Source organism: Podarcis liolepis, assembly GCF_965112155.1.
Source record: "Podarcis liolepis genome assembly, chromosome: 1".
Taxonomy (NCBI): domain Eukaryota; kingdom Metazoa; phylum Chordata; class Lepidosauria; order Squamata; family Lacertidae; genus Podarcis; species Podarcis liolepis.
Window position 1 is genome coordinate 86,376,567 of NC_139554.1, and position 17,281 is coordinate 86,393,847.

Here is a 17,281-nt window from a genome sequence, read left to right on the forward strand (position 1 = left end):
TTGTTTTAAGTTTTTTGTGTGTGCTGAAACTCAGTCTGTTTTTTTAAAAAAGTTTAACCACATCAGTTAACAAACATGGATATATATGCTATAATGTTATTGTTTTAGTTAAATAAATTGTTTAAATTGTTATTAAGGAAATGATTATTTTTCTCCTTCCAATAAAGTACAGCAGAAAAGTTGTCCATATATAAACAGTTAACTTATTAAACCTCAAAATAATTTTATAAGTATCTGTCAATGTATTTCTAATAGTATTACCAAATCAGTAATTTTTTATATAACTGTAAAAACTTCTCTGAAAATTTATTATTCCAAAAATGAAACCTTCATCTGGTTGTAAATATTAAGATTATGCCAGCGAGAATGAGTCTTTCTGTGAAAATATGATTTAAATCAAGTCTTACTGACTAGTGATTTAAATCAAATCCACCCTGGTGTGTGTGTCTTCTGTATCCTGGAGTTGGTAGAGCAAAGAAGTCTCCTGCAAGTTGTGGTATTGTGTAGAGCGGGCTACTTGCTATCTGCATCTTTCCCCCAAAATGTGTCTTGCTGTTGTTGGCAGGTGGATTTCACATCCTGTACCGGCTTGTTCTGTGTGTTGGGCATTGTCGTCATGGTGACTGGGATTATCACAGCCATTGTTCTGGCCTTCAAATACGTAAGTAGCTGACACTGAAAGCTTGGCCTGGGAAGGGATTGGTGATGTAAATGGTAAAATTGTTGCCCTCCAGGTGTGGCTTGAGTTCAACTCCCATCCTCGCTGACCATTGGCCATGCTGTCTGGGGCTGTGATGGGAATCTAGCAACATCTGGCGGGCACAGGTTCCCTACCCTGCTTTACAGCTACAAGCAATTGGTCACGTGTGTGTGATTTGCATTTGACCACTGCATGCTCCCATCAGTTACCAGCTAATATTGGTACATCACTGCAACTAACCAAGTGTCTGGCTCAGTGATGTGGGGGTTCTGGATAATCAGTGTCCTGCCAACCTTCTTTTTTGAAATGTTCAATTCGCACTCTCCAGTTCCTCCAAATGGGTCCTGACTCTGTACTGATGCTCACATTTCACTCCCAGCCGCTGCTCCTATTTGTGCTCCGTGGACAGGCCTAGAGATGCTGTCAGTGAAGTTTTAATTCAATCAAAACACTCCGCTTGCAGGCCAACGACTCATTTGGTTCTCTTTCCTTGCAGGTCTATTGGCTCCACATGCTGTATGCAGGCATTGGTGCCATTGCCTTCACCCTGGTTAGTAGATATATATAATTGTGTATATATAATTGCTGGTCATTTAGGTTTCTTGCCTGCCCTACATCAATAGGACTCAAGGCAGTCAATACTGGTGGGAGAACATAACCTTGCCTGTAGCTTGTGCTGTCCCCTGGGGGAGCTGGGGTAGACAGCAACTTACTTGATAGCTTTAAAGGCTTATGGCTGTAAGAACAGAGAGCAAGAAAGAGCCCAGTGCACAGCTTCAATGGGGGCTGTGTGGTGGCTCTCCCTCCCAAACAATATTTAATGTCTTTCTGGTTCATTCTGGTTTGCTGTCATCATAGTGTGATGGGCAGTACTATGGCTGCTACATTTGTGGCTCACCCTCTGCAGCAGTGAAGACTTGGCCTCACCACCTAGATATAATTTTAGTTATCTTGGGTGACTGGGTAGGTTGCTAATTGCAAGTGTCTCAGAGCAGAGGTGTAGTAATTAGGACAATGGGTGTGGTTGCAGTATGACAAAGGCAGTATGTGTGTACCAAAATAATGCATGGATTGTGGTAGCTAACTCGGGGAATGAGGAAAATTTTGGTAATTTCTTCAAACTTGTGACTAACTGCTTTCCTCATGGCTTTTGACAGTTTCTTGCCTATGATACCCAGTTGCTGCTGGGCAACAGAAAACACGCCATGAGCCCTGAGGAATATGTCTACGGCGCCCTCAAGATCTACACAGACATAGTCTACATCTTCACCTTCCTCTTGCAGATTGTGGGCAGCAGAGATTAGGAAGCTGAGGCCGTGCCTCTGTGCTAGAACTTTGGCAACCCTCCCTAGAAGTTCAGGGGACCCCTGACTTCGACTCTCTTAATATAATGTTCTGCTGCGTTGCTCTCACCTCCTAGAATGTATAGACGCTACTAAGGGATTCACATAGTGGACAGAGCTAAAGATAAGATATGATACATTGTATACGCTGTAGATATTGACTCTAATTTGTAAAATGTCGTTTATTTCTCCATTTCCACATATGGAACCCCCTTTTTGTATCTGATGCCCTGGATACAGGAATCTGTATCACTGCTTTTGAGTGATGTATCCTAGCCCTCTCAACTTATCTCTTATTTGTATTTTTTGTTTGGTTGTTTGTTTTTGGTCAGCTTACTTATCTAAAATGTAGATGGCCCTTCCAGCTAGAACATCCAAAGATCCAGGGCTCAACTATACAACTGCAAATAAAATTTATATTTTTGAATAAGATCTCCCAGACTGATGTGATGGGGGCAGTGTTATGCTGATTGCATTTATTATTGTTATTATTATTGTTTCAATGTTTATTAACTTTCATTATAAAAAAATGCAAATGTAATAATTACATTCATCAACATGAAATACAAAACAAACATAAGGGAACTAGAAGAGCTTGCAGCTGTAATCTCAGAGCCTCTATCTGTATAATCTTTGAGTATTCTTGAAGAACAGGCAATGTCCCTGCAGATTGGAGACAGGCAAATGTTGTCCCTGTCAAGGAGGAGATCACTTTCCTGAGTCCTCCCTCTAAGCTTCTAATAACTCACACGTAGGCACTGAATGGGTTATCAGGCTTTATTGCCATCTTCTCTGGCACCAGCGACAGACATCAAACAGCAGTCTAGTCAATGGTATATTATCTTCCTCCCCATGGCAGGCAGCCCCATCATCTGTTCCCACTTTGGGGACTAATTGTTAACATCTGCCTGAGGGCCCCCACCCAGCAATACTTGCTTACAGAATCACTCCTTCATGACAGTCCCCATCTTCAAAAAGGAGAAAAAATAAGACCCTCATAACTACCGACTGGTCAGCTGGACATCAATACCAGCAAAGGTCCTAGAATAAATAATTAAACAGTCGGTCTGTGAGCACTTAGAAAAGGATGCTGTGATTACGGAGACCCAGCATGGGTTTCTCAAAAACAAATAATACAACTGGGTGATACTGAAAGTCATGGAAATTGATGAGGTCATGTAGGTGCAGATGAGGCTGATGGGAGTTGTAGTCTAAAACATCTGTCGGGCACCAGGTTGGGGAAAGGATAGTGTTGACAATAGTTGGGTGCTGCTTCAGACAGTAGTTATGTGCACAGTAAATCATACAGCATACACACCTTGTTCTAAAGATTTAAAGGATCCCTATCTATCCCAAAAGCCTAGATACACTGTAAGCATGACGATTTGCCACAGACTCGTGCTTAAAAAAAAGTGAGAAAGGGAGGGAAAGGGTGTACCTGTTCTGAAGCAATTGGAACCCAAGTCAGAGATCGATAGGGCTGTGCCTTTTGTTACTTATGGTCTCCCCAGATTGGCATGCAATGTTATACCGCAACGGGTGCAACCACTACAGCTTTTCCTGGACTGGGAGATCTTGACCACAGTAGTGCACTCACTGGTGACTTCAAAACTGGATTACTGCAGTACACTCTATGTGGGGCTTACCTTGTACTTCCCTTGGAAACTGCAGTTAATGCAGAATACTGCAGCTTTGTTGCTGGCAGGAGTGCGACTCTGAGCATGTAAAACCTTTAGGCAAGAGATATACACTGGTTGCCCATTTGCTTAGCAGGTTGACTCCTCCTCCCGTCTCAGAAGATCTGGGAAACATGGTGTGGTTTCTGAACTAATCTTTTCTGTTATTGTCGGTTTCCTGTTTCCTTTGTGTTTGCATTCTGTTTTTTTCTTCAACTTTGAGGTGCACTTGCAGTCTCAATAAGGCACAAAGGTCTGATCACTCTGACGCCACAAAGTCTCATGTATTATACTCCCAGACTACTAGAAGCCTACGCACTGTAAGCTGATGTTTGCTGCTTCCCCAATACATTTTTTAATGTCTCTGTAACACTCCCCCAACCATAGAAATACAAATGAAAGAACAGGGGCATGCAGGGTTGGCCCTATCATTAGGCAAAGTGAAGCAACCACCTCAGGTGGCAGGTGCCGGGAGGCAGCCGCCGCCACCACCCTTAAGTGTCCCTCTTAACCCTACAATGATCTTTGGGCTTTCACAACCCTAACGTCCTGCTTCAACCCCATTTAGTGAACCTATTTGCATGGATTACAACACCAGACTCCATTTATGACTTACCTTAATGACTTGTCCCTGATGTGCTCAAAACCCAGAAGTGTGTCTATCTGCAAGTGTTATGCATTTATGCAATTTGGAGGAATATTAACCTTGCAATTGCCCAAAGTGTTTATCAGAAGCAGCGTGTTGGTTCAAACAGTAGTGGCTAGTACATGATTCAAGGACAAGGACTGAATCCAGGAGGAAATCTGCTGATGTGGGGCCTTCCAAGACTTCTAGTGCTACTTTTTAGGTGAGCAGGGAATTTCCTCTGACCTCGGTGCTAACATTTCCTCCCTGAGCTCTCGACACAAGGGGAGCTTGCAATAGCTCCAGCTCTCCTCTTGGGGGCACTCCCGCTCCATCCCATAGCCCGCTTCATGCAATAGGGAGGGGTCCAAACCTTCCCCCTCCCATCACTTCCTCGTCATTTCTGGTAACTTTTCTCCCATCATTCTCGGGATTTACTTCGAAGAGCCGTAGGTCATTTTTCGGTCTAAAACTTTGGCAACGGGAGACGAGGGTGCCGGAGCTAGGCACACGGGTTAAGGTAAGGATGCTGGGAAATTTGGGGCAAGGGATTGGGTACCCGTGCTCGGTCACATGGCGTAGGGGGTCGGTTTGGACGGGCATCGCTCTAGCCAGCGAAAAAGTCCCAGTCTCCAAAGTTCAGGTCTAATTTTAATTCCCACGCTAAGATTCAGGGGCGGGGGTGGAGTCTAATTTGATCTTGAGGGGATCAAAAACTTCCAGCACATTTTTGCCTGGAAATAAACCGACTGGCACAAGGACCACCGGCGCCTTGTGTTCGGCTGTGACTTTTCCGACGGGACCTACTAAGGGATAAACGCTACTCTCAAACCCACATCATCGCACGTGCGAGCAGACCCTCTCGGGTCCAGACAGGCCCAGGACACTTCCAGCTTCAGAGATCCTTAGCCCATAATAACGACAATGCAAAAATATCAAAATAAGGCTCTTAAAAAAAGAGTGAGACGTCATTTGTTTAAAAACAAAACAAAACGGAAGCTTTCTTTTTCTGTGCAAATGCACTAATTATTGAGGTGGAAATGTAGCTTTTGTGCCATGCAACAGTTGATACTAAGAATGGTGAGCCTGTTCGAATGCTCTTGTTCCATAATGGAGCAGTAATGGTTCTTTACCTGCTCCAAAAAGTTCATGTAAGCCGCTGATTCAGGCAAACCGGCAAAAGTATGCCATGAAATTGTGCTATTAAAAAATAATATTAAGAAATGCCCCAGAGAGTCGTATGTTTGAGTATGTCTTGAAGCCATTTCCTTTGAATCGCAGTGTTTCAAAGTTTATGGAAGATAATTGTTTGAGGAAGATGGCCTTGTCAGTGAGATATTTTGAGGTTTCTTTGATGTAAAGTGCTGCTTGCTGTGAGTTGCTGCAGAAAGTAGATCTCCATTACTCAAAATGATCAAGTGGGTGGAGGAACTCTCCCGTGTGGATGAAACCACTGCGACTTTGGGGGCTTTTTAGTTTGGAAAAACTGAGTTAGAAGGGACAAGATAGAGTTGTATGAGATTATACATGATGTGGGGAAAGTGGATTGAAAGAAGTTTGTCTCCCCCTCTCCTGATACTGGAACTGGGCTGCAAAACTGAATGCTGGAAGTTTTGAGACAGGTAAAAGAAGGTACGTTCTTCATACAGCATGTAGTCAAAACTATGGGATTCAATCCTACAAGAGGAAGTGATGGCCACCAACCTGGATGGCTTTAAAAGAGGATTAGACAAAGTCATGGAGGGATAAGTATATCAGTGGCAGCTAGATAACACTAGGTAAGTATGCCTCTGAATACCTGTTGCTGGAAATCACCTGTTGTTCCACACACGTGGTTGACCGCCATGAGAACAGGATATACAACTAGATAGGCACCTGTGTTTCCATGACTTTGATGGGTGTAAAATGCAGTGCCAATTTAAAGCATGTATGTTATTCACATATCATCGTATTCTTGCAGATACATTTGTACGTTGTATTAATTGTTCTTAGAAACATTGATAGTCTTAAAAACAGTGATGGGGGACCATTGGGCTTCCCAATATAGCTGAAGGACAACTCCCATCAGCCCCAGTAAGCATGGCCAATGGCCAGGGATGATGGGAGTTATTGTTCAGCAACATCTGAAGGGCTAAAGGTTCCCAACACATTCTCTAAAAGATCTGGAATGTGAATATATAATAAATAGAACTGTCAGGCCCATATCCCCTCTGCCATAGAACCAAACACTGTCAATTTGGCAGATTGACAGAGGCTATTAGGGGTCAGCCCAAACAAGAATTTCAAAAAGAATGAGAAAAATGTAAAGGATACCTTAAAAGGGAGTGCCCTCAAATTAATACTTGGACTTGTTTCAGTTAACTTCTGCAAAATAAATTATGGCCTTTAAGTTAAAAAACAGAAAGAAAAAAGTGGTAATAACGAAATAAGGAGACAGTTTACAAAAAATGAAAAGAGAACCATGTTGAGGATGAAGGAAGTTAATTGGAAGAAAAGAAGAACTGAAACATGGTATATATATTGTTAATTATTTGTTCAAGCTGTCCATCAACCTGTCCAGTAAAGTTAGTGAGGAAATGGGGGGCGGGGAAAAGAACCAAATGCTGTTCCATTTAGCCAGTGTGCTGTTCAGATGTTGGGGGGTGGTAGTGTATTAAGATTACAATAATATATGTATGTATTCTGAGAATACTTGCTTTCAGAAGTGACAGACCCCTAAAGAAAAAAGGGGGCGATGACTAACCAACAGCAGACAGTCCTTCCCCCACTTAACCACAGAGTTTGTTTTGCTCAGGGTTGCGCTTCCTGTGAGAACTCACAGTGTGAGGATTTTTTTTATATATGGGACTGCTTTTAAATGAGCAGATGATAGTGGTGGCCAGGATTGCTTTCCCCCTCAGCTTAGGTGGCTATATCCACCATATGCCCTTCCTTCAATAGGTCTCATTGAGCAGCAACATTGAGTCATGCCTTAGTGACAGCCAGATCACACTCTTCATGGGGCTATTTTTGAAGAGTTCAGAATCTGGCTGCTGGGAGATGGAGATGGGTTGCAGAGGGTCAGTCCTGAAACAAGTACGGTTAGTTTCAGGGTCCAATTCAGAATGCTCCCTGCCCCCCTTTTCATTGCAGTGTTCCATTTATTAAAAATATATGCCTCTTTGAAGAAACACTGCAAATCAGGCAGCTAGTGTCGTGATGGATACTTTCAGCTATGTCAGGTGTGGGGAACTTTTGGCTCCCCAGATATTGCTGAACCACAACTCCCATCAGCCCCAGCAAGCATGGTCAATAGCCAGGGATGATGGGCATTGTCGTTCAGCAACATCATCTAGAGGGCTAAAGGTTCTCTGCGCCCAAGCTATGTCATGGAGTGCAGACACCTTTCCTCCATGGGCCTAGAAGACAAGGCAACAGGCTATGGGGAAAGAACAGGAGTTTGAACCTACAGATAGGCTACCTCAGAGACCATTTCTTTTATGCATAGGCCAGTTCTTAAGAATGTGCTTTGCAGCTCCAGCTGAGCAGAAGTAGGTGGCAGCCCCTTGTCCAAATTCCCACCACCAGGAACTCATGCATTATAGAAACTCCCTCATCTTTGTTCTTTATGGTCCTGCCTTTACAGCCTCCTGAAGGCCAGCCTCTCTGGAATAAGCAGTCGCTCTGGCAGTGTTAGAAACTCAAATGGCTCTTTAAACCAGGGCTACAGTTGCCAAAACAGAATGCCTAGTTGTCATTTGGGTCCCAGACGGCTTGGAAGATGTATTTTTCAATATGACTTTTTGGTTTCCGAAATTCAAATATAATGGATAGAATTCTACAGAATGTGTTGCTTGTGGGTGAAAACAGTCAAGATCCAAGGATCCCTAGGCATGCAGCTCCAGATGGTGGAGACATCAGACACCATCCTGGCACCTGGGCATCTTCACTTGGTTGCAAGTGGCTGATAGCCAGGAGCAAAATTCCCCTGGTACCTGGTGAATTTTGAACGCTGCACTCTGGATCCAACACCTTTTTCCCTTATGGTTTATGCTTGGCACATCTTGCTGGTCTCCTTTGGCCTGGTATGTACAGAACCAGTGGTTCAGAGAAGGGGTGCTGCCTCAGGGATGGGCATGTTGTATTTTGCACCCTGTATTTTATGTTTGTTTTCACTCTCCAAGTGATAATGAGGGTTTATCTCCTTGGTCTTTTCCAGGTGCTGTGCTAAGCCTCCCTGAGACATCATGGCAGAGCAGAGTCCACCTCCCTATGATGGCAAGAAAACTGGAGCTGCAGGTGCGAGAGCATACTTCGACTCACTTGGTTAAAAGCAGAGATTCTGCAAGAAAGGTGGCAGAAGGTTGAGGGGCAAGAATATTGCGAATTGCTGGGGACAGGAGAATCTCCACAAACAGGGAGGAAAGTTGAGAGCTGGTATGAGGAGAGGCGCCAGGTACTAGGCAAGCCAAGAACCAAAATAGATGGGATGTTAAATGCATAGTTAATATATTTCTTAAACTACAAACAGTAGCCACTGGTGGGGGCTACCAACAACTATTGGGATTGCAGTGGGTATTGATGGATAATATAGTGCCATGTTAAAGGTCCTGTTGAACCACTGTTTGAATTCTACTTCATGCTAAGTGTGGAAAAACAATGCTTCAGCAGCGTCTATGGGCCCTAGGGTGGAATCTGTACCATCCAGATCTTGTAGCTTTGAAATTTACACTAACAAATGTTGCTGTTTGTCATCAGATACAACAGATTTGGAGTGTCTCGTAGAGGAAGATGGGGGTTTTCATATTGATTATTGGGTTGACAAGAATGTCCGGCAAACTTTCATTCGCAAGGTAAGTCTGAAGGCACTTTGGGGAAGAGGGAGAGGGAGAGGGCATATATGATAGGGTCAAGGTGCTCTAGTACATAGTTCAGCAACAGTCACCATTCGTGAATTTGTGAATCTGATCTTGCTGCTGGGCTATCTTGGCATCTGTAGATTGCAACATGCTTGTTTGCATTTATATATGTATGCAGATGCTCACATCTTGTTTGTCTTCATGACCAGGTCTACAGCATCATCACCCTTCAGCTGTTGGTGATTGTGGGCATCGTTGCACTCTTCACTTTTTCGTAAGTTTTCTGGTGCTCTGCTAGAACTCTGGAGGGGTTCTGGAACTCTAAAGGTAGGGGTTATCAGAATCAACCAGTTGTCCCCCCCCCCCCCATTCTGACGTCTGGTTAGTTCTGTTCCCATTTAGCTCCATTTGGAAATTCAGATTCTAGATTGTAGCAGATGGAATTCTGTACCTGTGCCATTTCCCTAAAATAAGGAAAGAAAGTATTTTATGTTGATTTGGTTTTTTAAAATTTATTTTTTAATCTGTCCTGCAATTTTAAAGTGGTGAAATTGTTCAAATATCTGCCTCTCTGTCATTTGGGCTTGTTTTGTAGAACTTTTTTCTAGATGGGAAAGGATACTTTATTTTGTGACCTTGGCTTTTCTCAAAATCTTTAATAAAGAGATATTTGAATGGGTTCTTCCCCCCCTTTTCTTTTTGCCCATAAAAAACATGCAAAATTATGCCATGAAAGAATTGTACCAGTGCATCGTTTCTCCGTTGTTATAATTTTGTCTTTGAAATGGAAAACATAAATTGAAAAACCCTGTCATTTCAAAGTTTCATTATTTTCACTACAGAAAAATGGCAAAATGCTCCTCCAAAATCCAGCTGGATTCTGCCTGCCATGTTCTGATCCAGAAACTATTCTGGCAGTAGAGAACTGCAAGAATCAGGGCAGGTATCTCATCTTGTGCTCTCTTCCTTCTCCACAGACACCCTGTGAGCCATTATGTGCAAAGGAATATTGCCCTGTACTATGTATCTTAGTAAGTATCACTCCCTTTACAGAAGCAGAGCCAAATTCCGCTCTTGACCTGTTGCCAAGACAGATTGCTCTACTGGCCAGCCAAGCTGCTTCATGTCAGATTCTCTCACCCTGTCTCTCCTGTAACTTCCATCACTACCATTTCATAACAGCACAATGGCTGTGTTGTGCAGGGGGCCTCGGGGAATAAGTTGCACATGGTATCCTTCCCTAGAGGAAACCTGCCTTCTTCATCCATAGTTTCCTGATGAAACATTGACATCTGATTTTACTGGTAATTTTAATGCACTTTTTATATTTTATGTAAAATGCTGTTGATGTTTAGAAAGTATATAAATTCTATTAAATTAAATAACAAAGATGCATAGTCAATTGATGGGAGGGATATTATTTTTGTATGGAGGCTATCTCCCTTCATGGTTCAAGAAGGGCTTGAGGGACCTCCTACATTTGGAAAGCTGTTTATTTATTAGAGTTGCCAGCTAGTTTTAAATAAGTCATCTCTCTCTCTCTCTTTCATCCCTAGTGCTGTATTCTTGATCTGCTACCTTGTGCTGGCCTTGTGTAGAAGCATCCAGTATGTATCTGTTGATGAGATTTGTGATCACACAAAAAACAGAGTTTCAACATTTGCTGGGACTCATAGGGAGGGGACAATGACAGAAGATGGACTTGTCAAAGAAGTAGGCATTTTGACAATGGCTTTGGATATAAATTGCCTTGGTATCTTACTTGGCCAGCTCTCTGGGTACAGTGGCTTCACTTATGTCCATAGGGCCAGTTCAGAGAGAGAACTACAGGCTGACTCAGTTCCCTGTCAGTTGTGCTGTGGGGTACTACAGGGAACTTGTATTTTCCCCAAGTTAACATCTCCATAAAGCCGCTGGGAGCAACCATTAGGACAGGGGTCAGTAAACTTTTTCAGCAGGGGGCCGGTCCACTGTCCCTCAGACCTTGTGGGGGGCCGGACTACATTTTTTTTGGGGGGGGGGGGAATGAACGAATTCCTATGCCCAACAAATAATCCAGAGATGCATTTTAAATAAAAGCCCATATTCTACTCATGTAAAAACACGCTGATTCCCAGACTGTCCGCAGGCCAGATTTAGAAGGTGACTGGGCTGGATCCAGCCCCCGGGCCTTAGTTTGCCTACCCATGCATTAGGAGATTTGAAGTGCAGTGTCATCAGTATGTTGAATTCTCTCAGAAGGCTCCTTTTCTTGAGGTGAGACCGCCTGCACGTACTCTCTGACTCTCTTGCTGGTGTCTTCCAGGAGGCGCTTCCCATGGAACATAATCCTCATGACTATCTTTGTAAGTACAGTTTTTGGTGTGGTTTGCATTGGAATGATTCAAAATCTCTATTGGGGGGAGATGGTGGAAGAAGGGTCTAAGATGAAGTGTAGGGCAATGCATTTGACTCGCCACAAATTTTCAAGCAAAATAAATTGTCCAAATTGGTTTAGTATGTAAAAAATAAATACTTGCAATTCTATCCACTTTTCATAAATTCAGAACATCTTTGTATATCAAATATTGGGATCAACTAACTAGCCTTGCTAGTGGAAGTGGGCTTTCCTCCTTTTCTTCTCCCCGCACCCCCAAAATTGACTTTGTGTGTGTGTGTGAGAAGACACAGAAAAGTATGTAGGGAAAAGTGGGGTGGGGGGTGGGTTGTTCCATCTGGTGAGGTGAAAAGCTTGTGCTGACTGGATGATTGCCTTAGTGCAAGGAAAAGGGCCAGCACAGAGTAGCAGATAAAGTATTTCTGTTATGTAAATAATGGAAGAAGCCAAAACTATTTGTCCTGATGTGTAACTAGGGGGTCCAAGGATGCTGTAGGACAGAAGGGGGGAACCTGTGACCCTCCAGATGTTGTTGGACTCCAACTCCCATATGTCCCAGCCATGATAGTCAGTGGCCACAGATTATGGAATCTGTTAGATCTGGAAGGTCACATGTTCACCATCTCTAGTGTAGATGGTGCTCTGTTAATTTTTTTTTGTTGTTTTCTGATTTTCCCTAGACCATGTCCACGGCATTCATGACTGGCACAATCGCAAGGTACTGTGCAAAGTGGTAAATGGAAGTGATACAGTAGAGGCCTACACAGTGGGAAGCTGTTTCTGAGCTAGATTTAGAAAATGACTCCAAATAGGTCATATCCCCAGACACTACTGCACATCCCTTTTCACCCCTCTGCATGGAACTCATTTCTATGGTTGTGGCTGCAAATAAAAAAATAAAAAAATTGCATAGCAAAAGTGTGGAAATAATTTAACATCCTGACAGAATGTGAAAAGTTCAGCAGGTGGAAAGTACAGGAGGTAGTAGAGAGGGAAACAATAGCCAATAATGCAAAATTAAGTCTGCAGTCCCAAACAAACCTAGAATTGTGGGTGTTTGGAGCTGAACTGACCAAAGGTCATCTACTCCAACTTCCTGCTGATACAGGCAGTCTGCTGCCACAGTTTCCCTGGGAGATGGCTGTCCAGCCTCTCCTTAAAAAAAAACCCAACAACCCCCCCCCCTTACTAGATTCTTTAATTGCTACTGGGGAAATTCCACTGAACATAGTGGAGCTTATTTATGAGTAAACATCCCTAGGATTGCACTGTGAGAGAAGCAAACAATCAAGCAGATTCTTGATGAAATAAATGGTGTTCCTTCTTGGTGAAAAAATATGGGCATGTATACTGTCATGATAATGCAGTTTTGTAAGTGGTGTTGTTTTTGGCTATTAGAAGATGATATTCAACGCTGCAGCTCTGCTGGCACAATGGACTTTGTTGTGTGCCACAGAGCTGCTTCCTCTCCTGTCCCCTCCAGCCCCCTGCATGCCCTCAAAATCAGCTCTGGAGCATTGGGGGATCCTGTGGAGCACATTTTGTAGGTGCACAGGGTGAGGAGAGGAAGCAGAAGGGTCTTGGCTCAATGATAGAGCACCTGTTCACTCCCAGCTTCAATTCTTAGGGCTGAGAGAAACCTGCCTGAAACCTTCGAGAGCTGCTGCCAGTTAGTGTAGGCATAACTGAGCTGGATGAACTGAAAGTTGACTTGGCATAATGCAGCTTCCTATTTTCCTATGTTTGCACCAGCAAAATCATGTGGCTGGAGCATAGGATACAACCCCTCAAGTTTGAAAAGTACATTGTGCCTAATTTGATTGTTGTTGTCGCTCCTACACTATAATAAAATTATTTTAACAACAAAAATGTATGATTGCTATTTTTTACCTTTTTGTTACCAGCGTGTATGAGACCAAGACTGTAGTCATTGCCATGATCATCACAGCAGTTGTAACCATCACTGTCACTGTTTTCTCCTTTCAGACAAAGGTGAGAAAGCCCGTTTTCCCAGTACAGTTAGCAGGCTTAGGAAGGGTCAGCTTTATATTGTAGACCCTCTTTATGTGTAGTTTCAGAACTACACAGGCAATATTTTATCTCATTAAAATAAATTGATTTTAAAAACCTGGTTACATGGTTGGGTGGGGGCAGAAAGGGATGGAGGAGAGAGTGTTGTTGTTCTCGGTTCCTTCTTTTGGGCTTCCCATAGGCATCTGGTTGGCCACTGTGAGAACAGGATGCTGGACTTCTTATGTTCTTAAGTCCCCCCCCCCAGGCACCTGAGAGCAAATTAGTAGGCTTCCACCATGTGTATGTAACACACTAAAATCAGAAAAGAATTACTTTCTCTTGCTTTCCTGTCTGTTGTGCTGTAAAAAAAAAAAAAAGCCCCCACAGTTCCTCTGTATACTGATTTTAGAGGAACTCCATCATACCTAGTGGGGCTTCTGAACAGACCTGCAGAGGATTGGGAATTCTAATCTGAGGTAGCCATGGCGAAAGTGGAAAGTGGAGTTTTTATTTCAGGTTAGCTAATCCAGGACACTGTTGTCTTTGGCTCTGCCCACCTCTTGCCCTCAGTACAAAAAATGGTTGCCCACCCCTGACGCAGGACTTCATAACTGAATACGTTTGGGCAGTAATATTTCCAGAGGTAATAAGGTATTTTTGTCACTTCCTCCGTTGGCAGGTGGATCTCACAACCTGTCGTGGTTTCTTCTGTATCATGGCCATTGTCTTCATGGTGACTGGCATTGCCACTGCCATTGTCCTGAGCTGCAAATACGTAAGTGGCTGGGGAACTTGCTAGCCTATGGGATCAGCAGTACCACAAAGCTTCCAGTGGCAAAGCAATCCCAGCTGATATGTGTGTGTGTGTGTGTGTGTGTTCAGTAGGGGCTGCGGCATTGTTTCAGGAGGCTTTGAGCAATGGCTGCCCTTTCCCAACCTCTCGCTTTCCTGAAAGAGTTCATTCCCTTCCTTTGGACCAAGGCCTGTTTAGAGGTTCAGCTTTATTCCCTTGGCCTGCTGCAGTAAGCATCCCTTCAGTACACAATATGTTCTCCATGGGAATATTTTTGTTTTTAAAATGTACATCTATTTCTGTTAAGTCGCCTTAGATCATTTTGAGAAACAGCGACTCATAAATAAATAAATACATATCAGCAGGTCTCTCGCTAGGTGACTACTTAACCTTTTTCATGCAGAGATGTAGAAATTCATTAGTTGACGCTCTTTTTCTCTTCTTGCAGATGTACTGGCTCGACTTGCTTTATGCAGCCATTTCTGCTGTAGTCTTCACCCTGGTTAGTAGAGATTTACTGTTGATTGCATGAATAGAGGTACCCCTTTTCCTGAGACAATATACGTGCAGCATTTTGAATATTCTGGGTGTGCTGTGTTAATTCTGATAGGCAACAACTCAAGAGTTTCCTGTTTCGCCACCACCTCTTTGAGGCGGAGACCCTGCAAGAATCTTCTGGCTGTCCCAGGCTAGCAGCATAACAGGCAAATGAAGCTAGAGGGGCACAAAAACAAGGAAAGGCTTTGGAGAGTGGATTTTGTCTAGCATCTTTAGATTTCTAGCAAAATTTATTTATTGCTTACGTTTCTACCTTGCTCCTCAGCCAAAAGACAAGTACGGCTGACAGTACTACTGTATGCAATGTAGCTTCATAGCAAATAGATGTGGGCTAAACCCAATGGCAGTTGCGTTGAGGAGGTTGGTACCAATTTTGTGGGAAGATGCCGGAACATTAAGATCCTTGGCTTTGTAGCTTTCACTATGTCTGCAGACACCAATGAAACAGGAATGCTTAACTGCAGCTGCAAATTACTTTGAATTGGTTTGGGCCTGTCAGTATTTTCATCCCTCCCATTGCAAAGAGCACCAGATCATGTTTGTTTTACTTTCTGTCTCAGAGAAAGGAGGGGGCGGAAACCACTCTTCCAGACTTCCGTCCCCAGCACTGTACTGGTTTTTCTTTGATCTGTCTAAAGACTAGGTGGCAGTATGAGAGAGCTGACTCTCTCGTGCATGTCCATTATGTTCTTTCGTTTTGTTTAACCAGTAGTAACAAAGTTAGGTATGCAACAAAACCTCCACTGTTTCGCTTCCATTACTCTGCTGCATTTGAGGTGCTCACAATAGCAAATGTGAGTCCACTGCACCAGGATCTGTTTCGGAGGAATGCTGTGCTCTGCTGTTCCTGCGGTCAGAGGGTTGGTGAAGGTGCTCCCAACACCCAGCCCATGCAGCTGCTGAAGACATGGGCTTTAAAGGGTGTACGGACAGGACCTTGCTGCATTGCAATAGGCTTAAGAAAAGTTTACAAATGACTAAGTGGGAAACTCTGGACCAAACTAAATGCAGCATTTTTCATTTAGTTTGGTCCCACATAGCTGCCCCCCGCACTTTAATCAATAGCTGGTGTGGGGAGGGGGAAATCAGAGGGACCATGGCAGCCCCAGCCCAATACATTTTGGCGCCTGAGGAAAACCACAAAATGGTTCCCTAGCCAGGGAAGAAGCAGTGAGTGGAGATTTACATCAGGAACAGGGAGGGAGCAGGAAATTAAATCAACCTTACCCAATGGTTGAGGTGGGAATCAAAGGCTGTTGATGGGGAAAGAAGGAAGCTTTAAAGATAGACCGTTCATGGAATGATGTGGCTAAATGCTGCTTTGTGATTCCTTACAGTTCCTTGCTTATGATACTCAGCTGCTGCTGGGGAACAGGAAATACGCCATCAGTCCTGAGGATTACATTTATGGAGCCATCCAGATCTACGTAGATGTCATCTACATCTTCCTCTCCTTCACACGGCTTGTGGGCAGGAATTAGGGACTGTGGGACCTGTACTTAGGGCCAGGACTTTGTCTCAGCATTTGGGCAAAAAGGTTCTTCACCTTTCCCCTCTTCACCAGCACACGAGTCTGCTGTTTGCAAAGATCCTATACTGATGGTACACAAAGTTCACGCATAACCACTCCGCCACTTAGGCATTTTTGTGTGGCCATTAAAATTTTGCATGAAATTTGACTGCATGAAAATGCTCAATTGCAGAGAGTTAGTTGCGCTTAGGTCCTGTTGAAATCCATGAGATGTGTTATAGTCACAATTGATTTAAACCCCGCTGGTTTCAGTGTCATGGGCACAAATTGATTTCCTGGATTGGAGCTGTAATTTTTACATTTTTCTGCAACATATGCAGGCAAGAAATATAGACCTTGCAGTGAAGTTCCGCTCTCTTAGCTGTAACTGCAAATATATATATTTAAAATAAGCCAACTGTCCATTCTTTATACATATTAGAGATTACGGCAACTGTCTTAATATAGCACTGTTTGACGTAGTAGGCCAGTGATGGTGAACCTTTTAGAAACAGAGTGCCCAAACTGCAACCCAAAACCCACTTATTTATCACAAAGTGCCAACACGGCAGTTTAACCAGTGTATGCAATTTTTCCGTGTGTTTCTTCTTTATGACTGCTGTTGTAATAAATAATCTTTCATAAAAGCTATTGCTTTATATATATATATGTCTCTGAACACGGCCCTCAGTAAGTGAAAGAGATGGATTATTTTTCAAGAATAAGACCACATAGTCCCTTTTATTTCTCATAGAACAAATGCCTCCCCTGTAGAGAGCAAGAATGATTAAGGATGACCTCTGCAGGATTGTTAGCCCCCTATCTTATTTGACCCACCTTCAAATTGG

At 43.3% G+C, this 17,281-nt stretch overlaps 2 protein-coding genes across 2 annotated transcripts in view; both read left to right on the plus strand.

Moving 5' to 3' along the window:
• Positions 1-2,473, plus strand: part of LOC310701047 (protein lifeguard 3-like) — a 32,684-nt gene extending 30,211 nt beyond the window's left edge. The window contains exons 10-12 of the mRNA XM_083491111.1: positions 566-661; positions 1,197-1,250; positions 1,858-2,473. Coding sequence (XP_083347237.1) covers positions 566-661; positions 1,197-1,250; positions 1,858-2,004 — 297 coding nt within the window. The 3' untranslated portion in view covers positions 2,005-2,473. The remainder of the gene's footprint in view (positions 1-565; positions 662-1,196; positions 1,251-1,857) is intronic.
• A 2,234-nt stretch (positions 2,474-4,707) lies between these two features.
• On the plus strand, positions 4,708-17,080 carry LOC310701112 (protein lifeguard 3-like). Its single transcript, XM_083491404.1, has 12 exons — positions 4,708-4,864; positions 8,543-8,622; positions 9,082-9,176; positions 9,392-9,456; positions 10,160-10,213; positions 10,739-10,789; positions 11,488-11,527; positions 12,240-12,277; positions 13,464-13,551; positions 14,252-14,347; positions 14,814-14,867; positions 16,261-17,080. Exons 2-12 carry the CDS (start codon positions 8,571-8,573, stop codon positions 16,402-16,404), a joined length of 777 nt encoding a protein of 258 aa, XP_083347530.1. The 5' UTR covers positions 4,708-4,864; positions 8,543-8,570; the 3' UTR covers positions 16,405-17,080.
• Positions 17,081-17,281: the final 201 nt, after the last annotated feature.

Bases quoted from the DNA above. Each gene is read 5' to 3' on its own strand.
- LOC310701112 (XM_083491404.1), top strand. From the start codon at position 8,571: ATGGCAGAGCAGAGTCCACCTCCCTATGATGGCAAGAAAACTGGAGCT. The intron at 10,214-10,738 runs GTAAGTATCACT...TTTCATCCCTAG, and splicing joins GCCCTGTACTATGTATCTTA to TGCTGTATTCTTGATCTGCT. The intron at 14,868-16,260 runs GTTAGTAGAGAT...GATTCCTTACAG, and splicing joins CTGCTGTAGTCTTCACCCTG to TTCCTTGCTTATGATACTCA.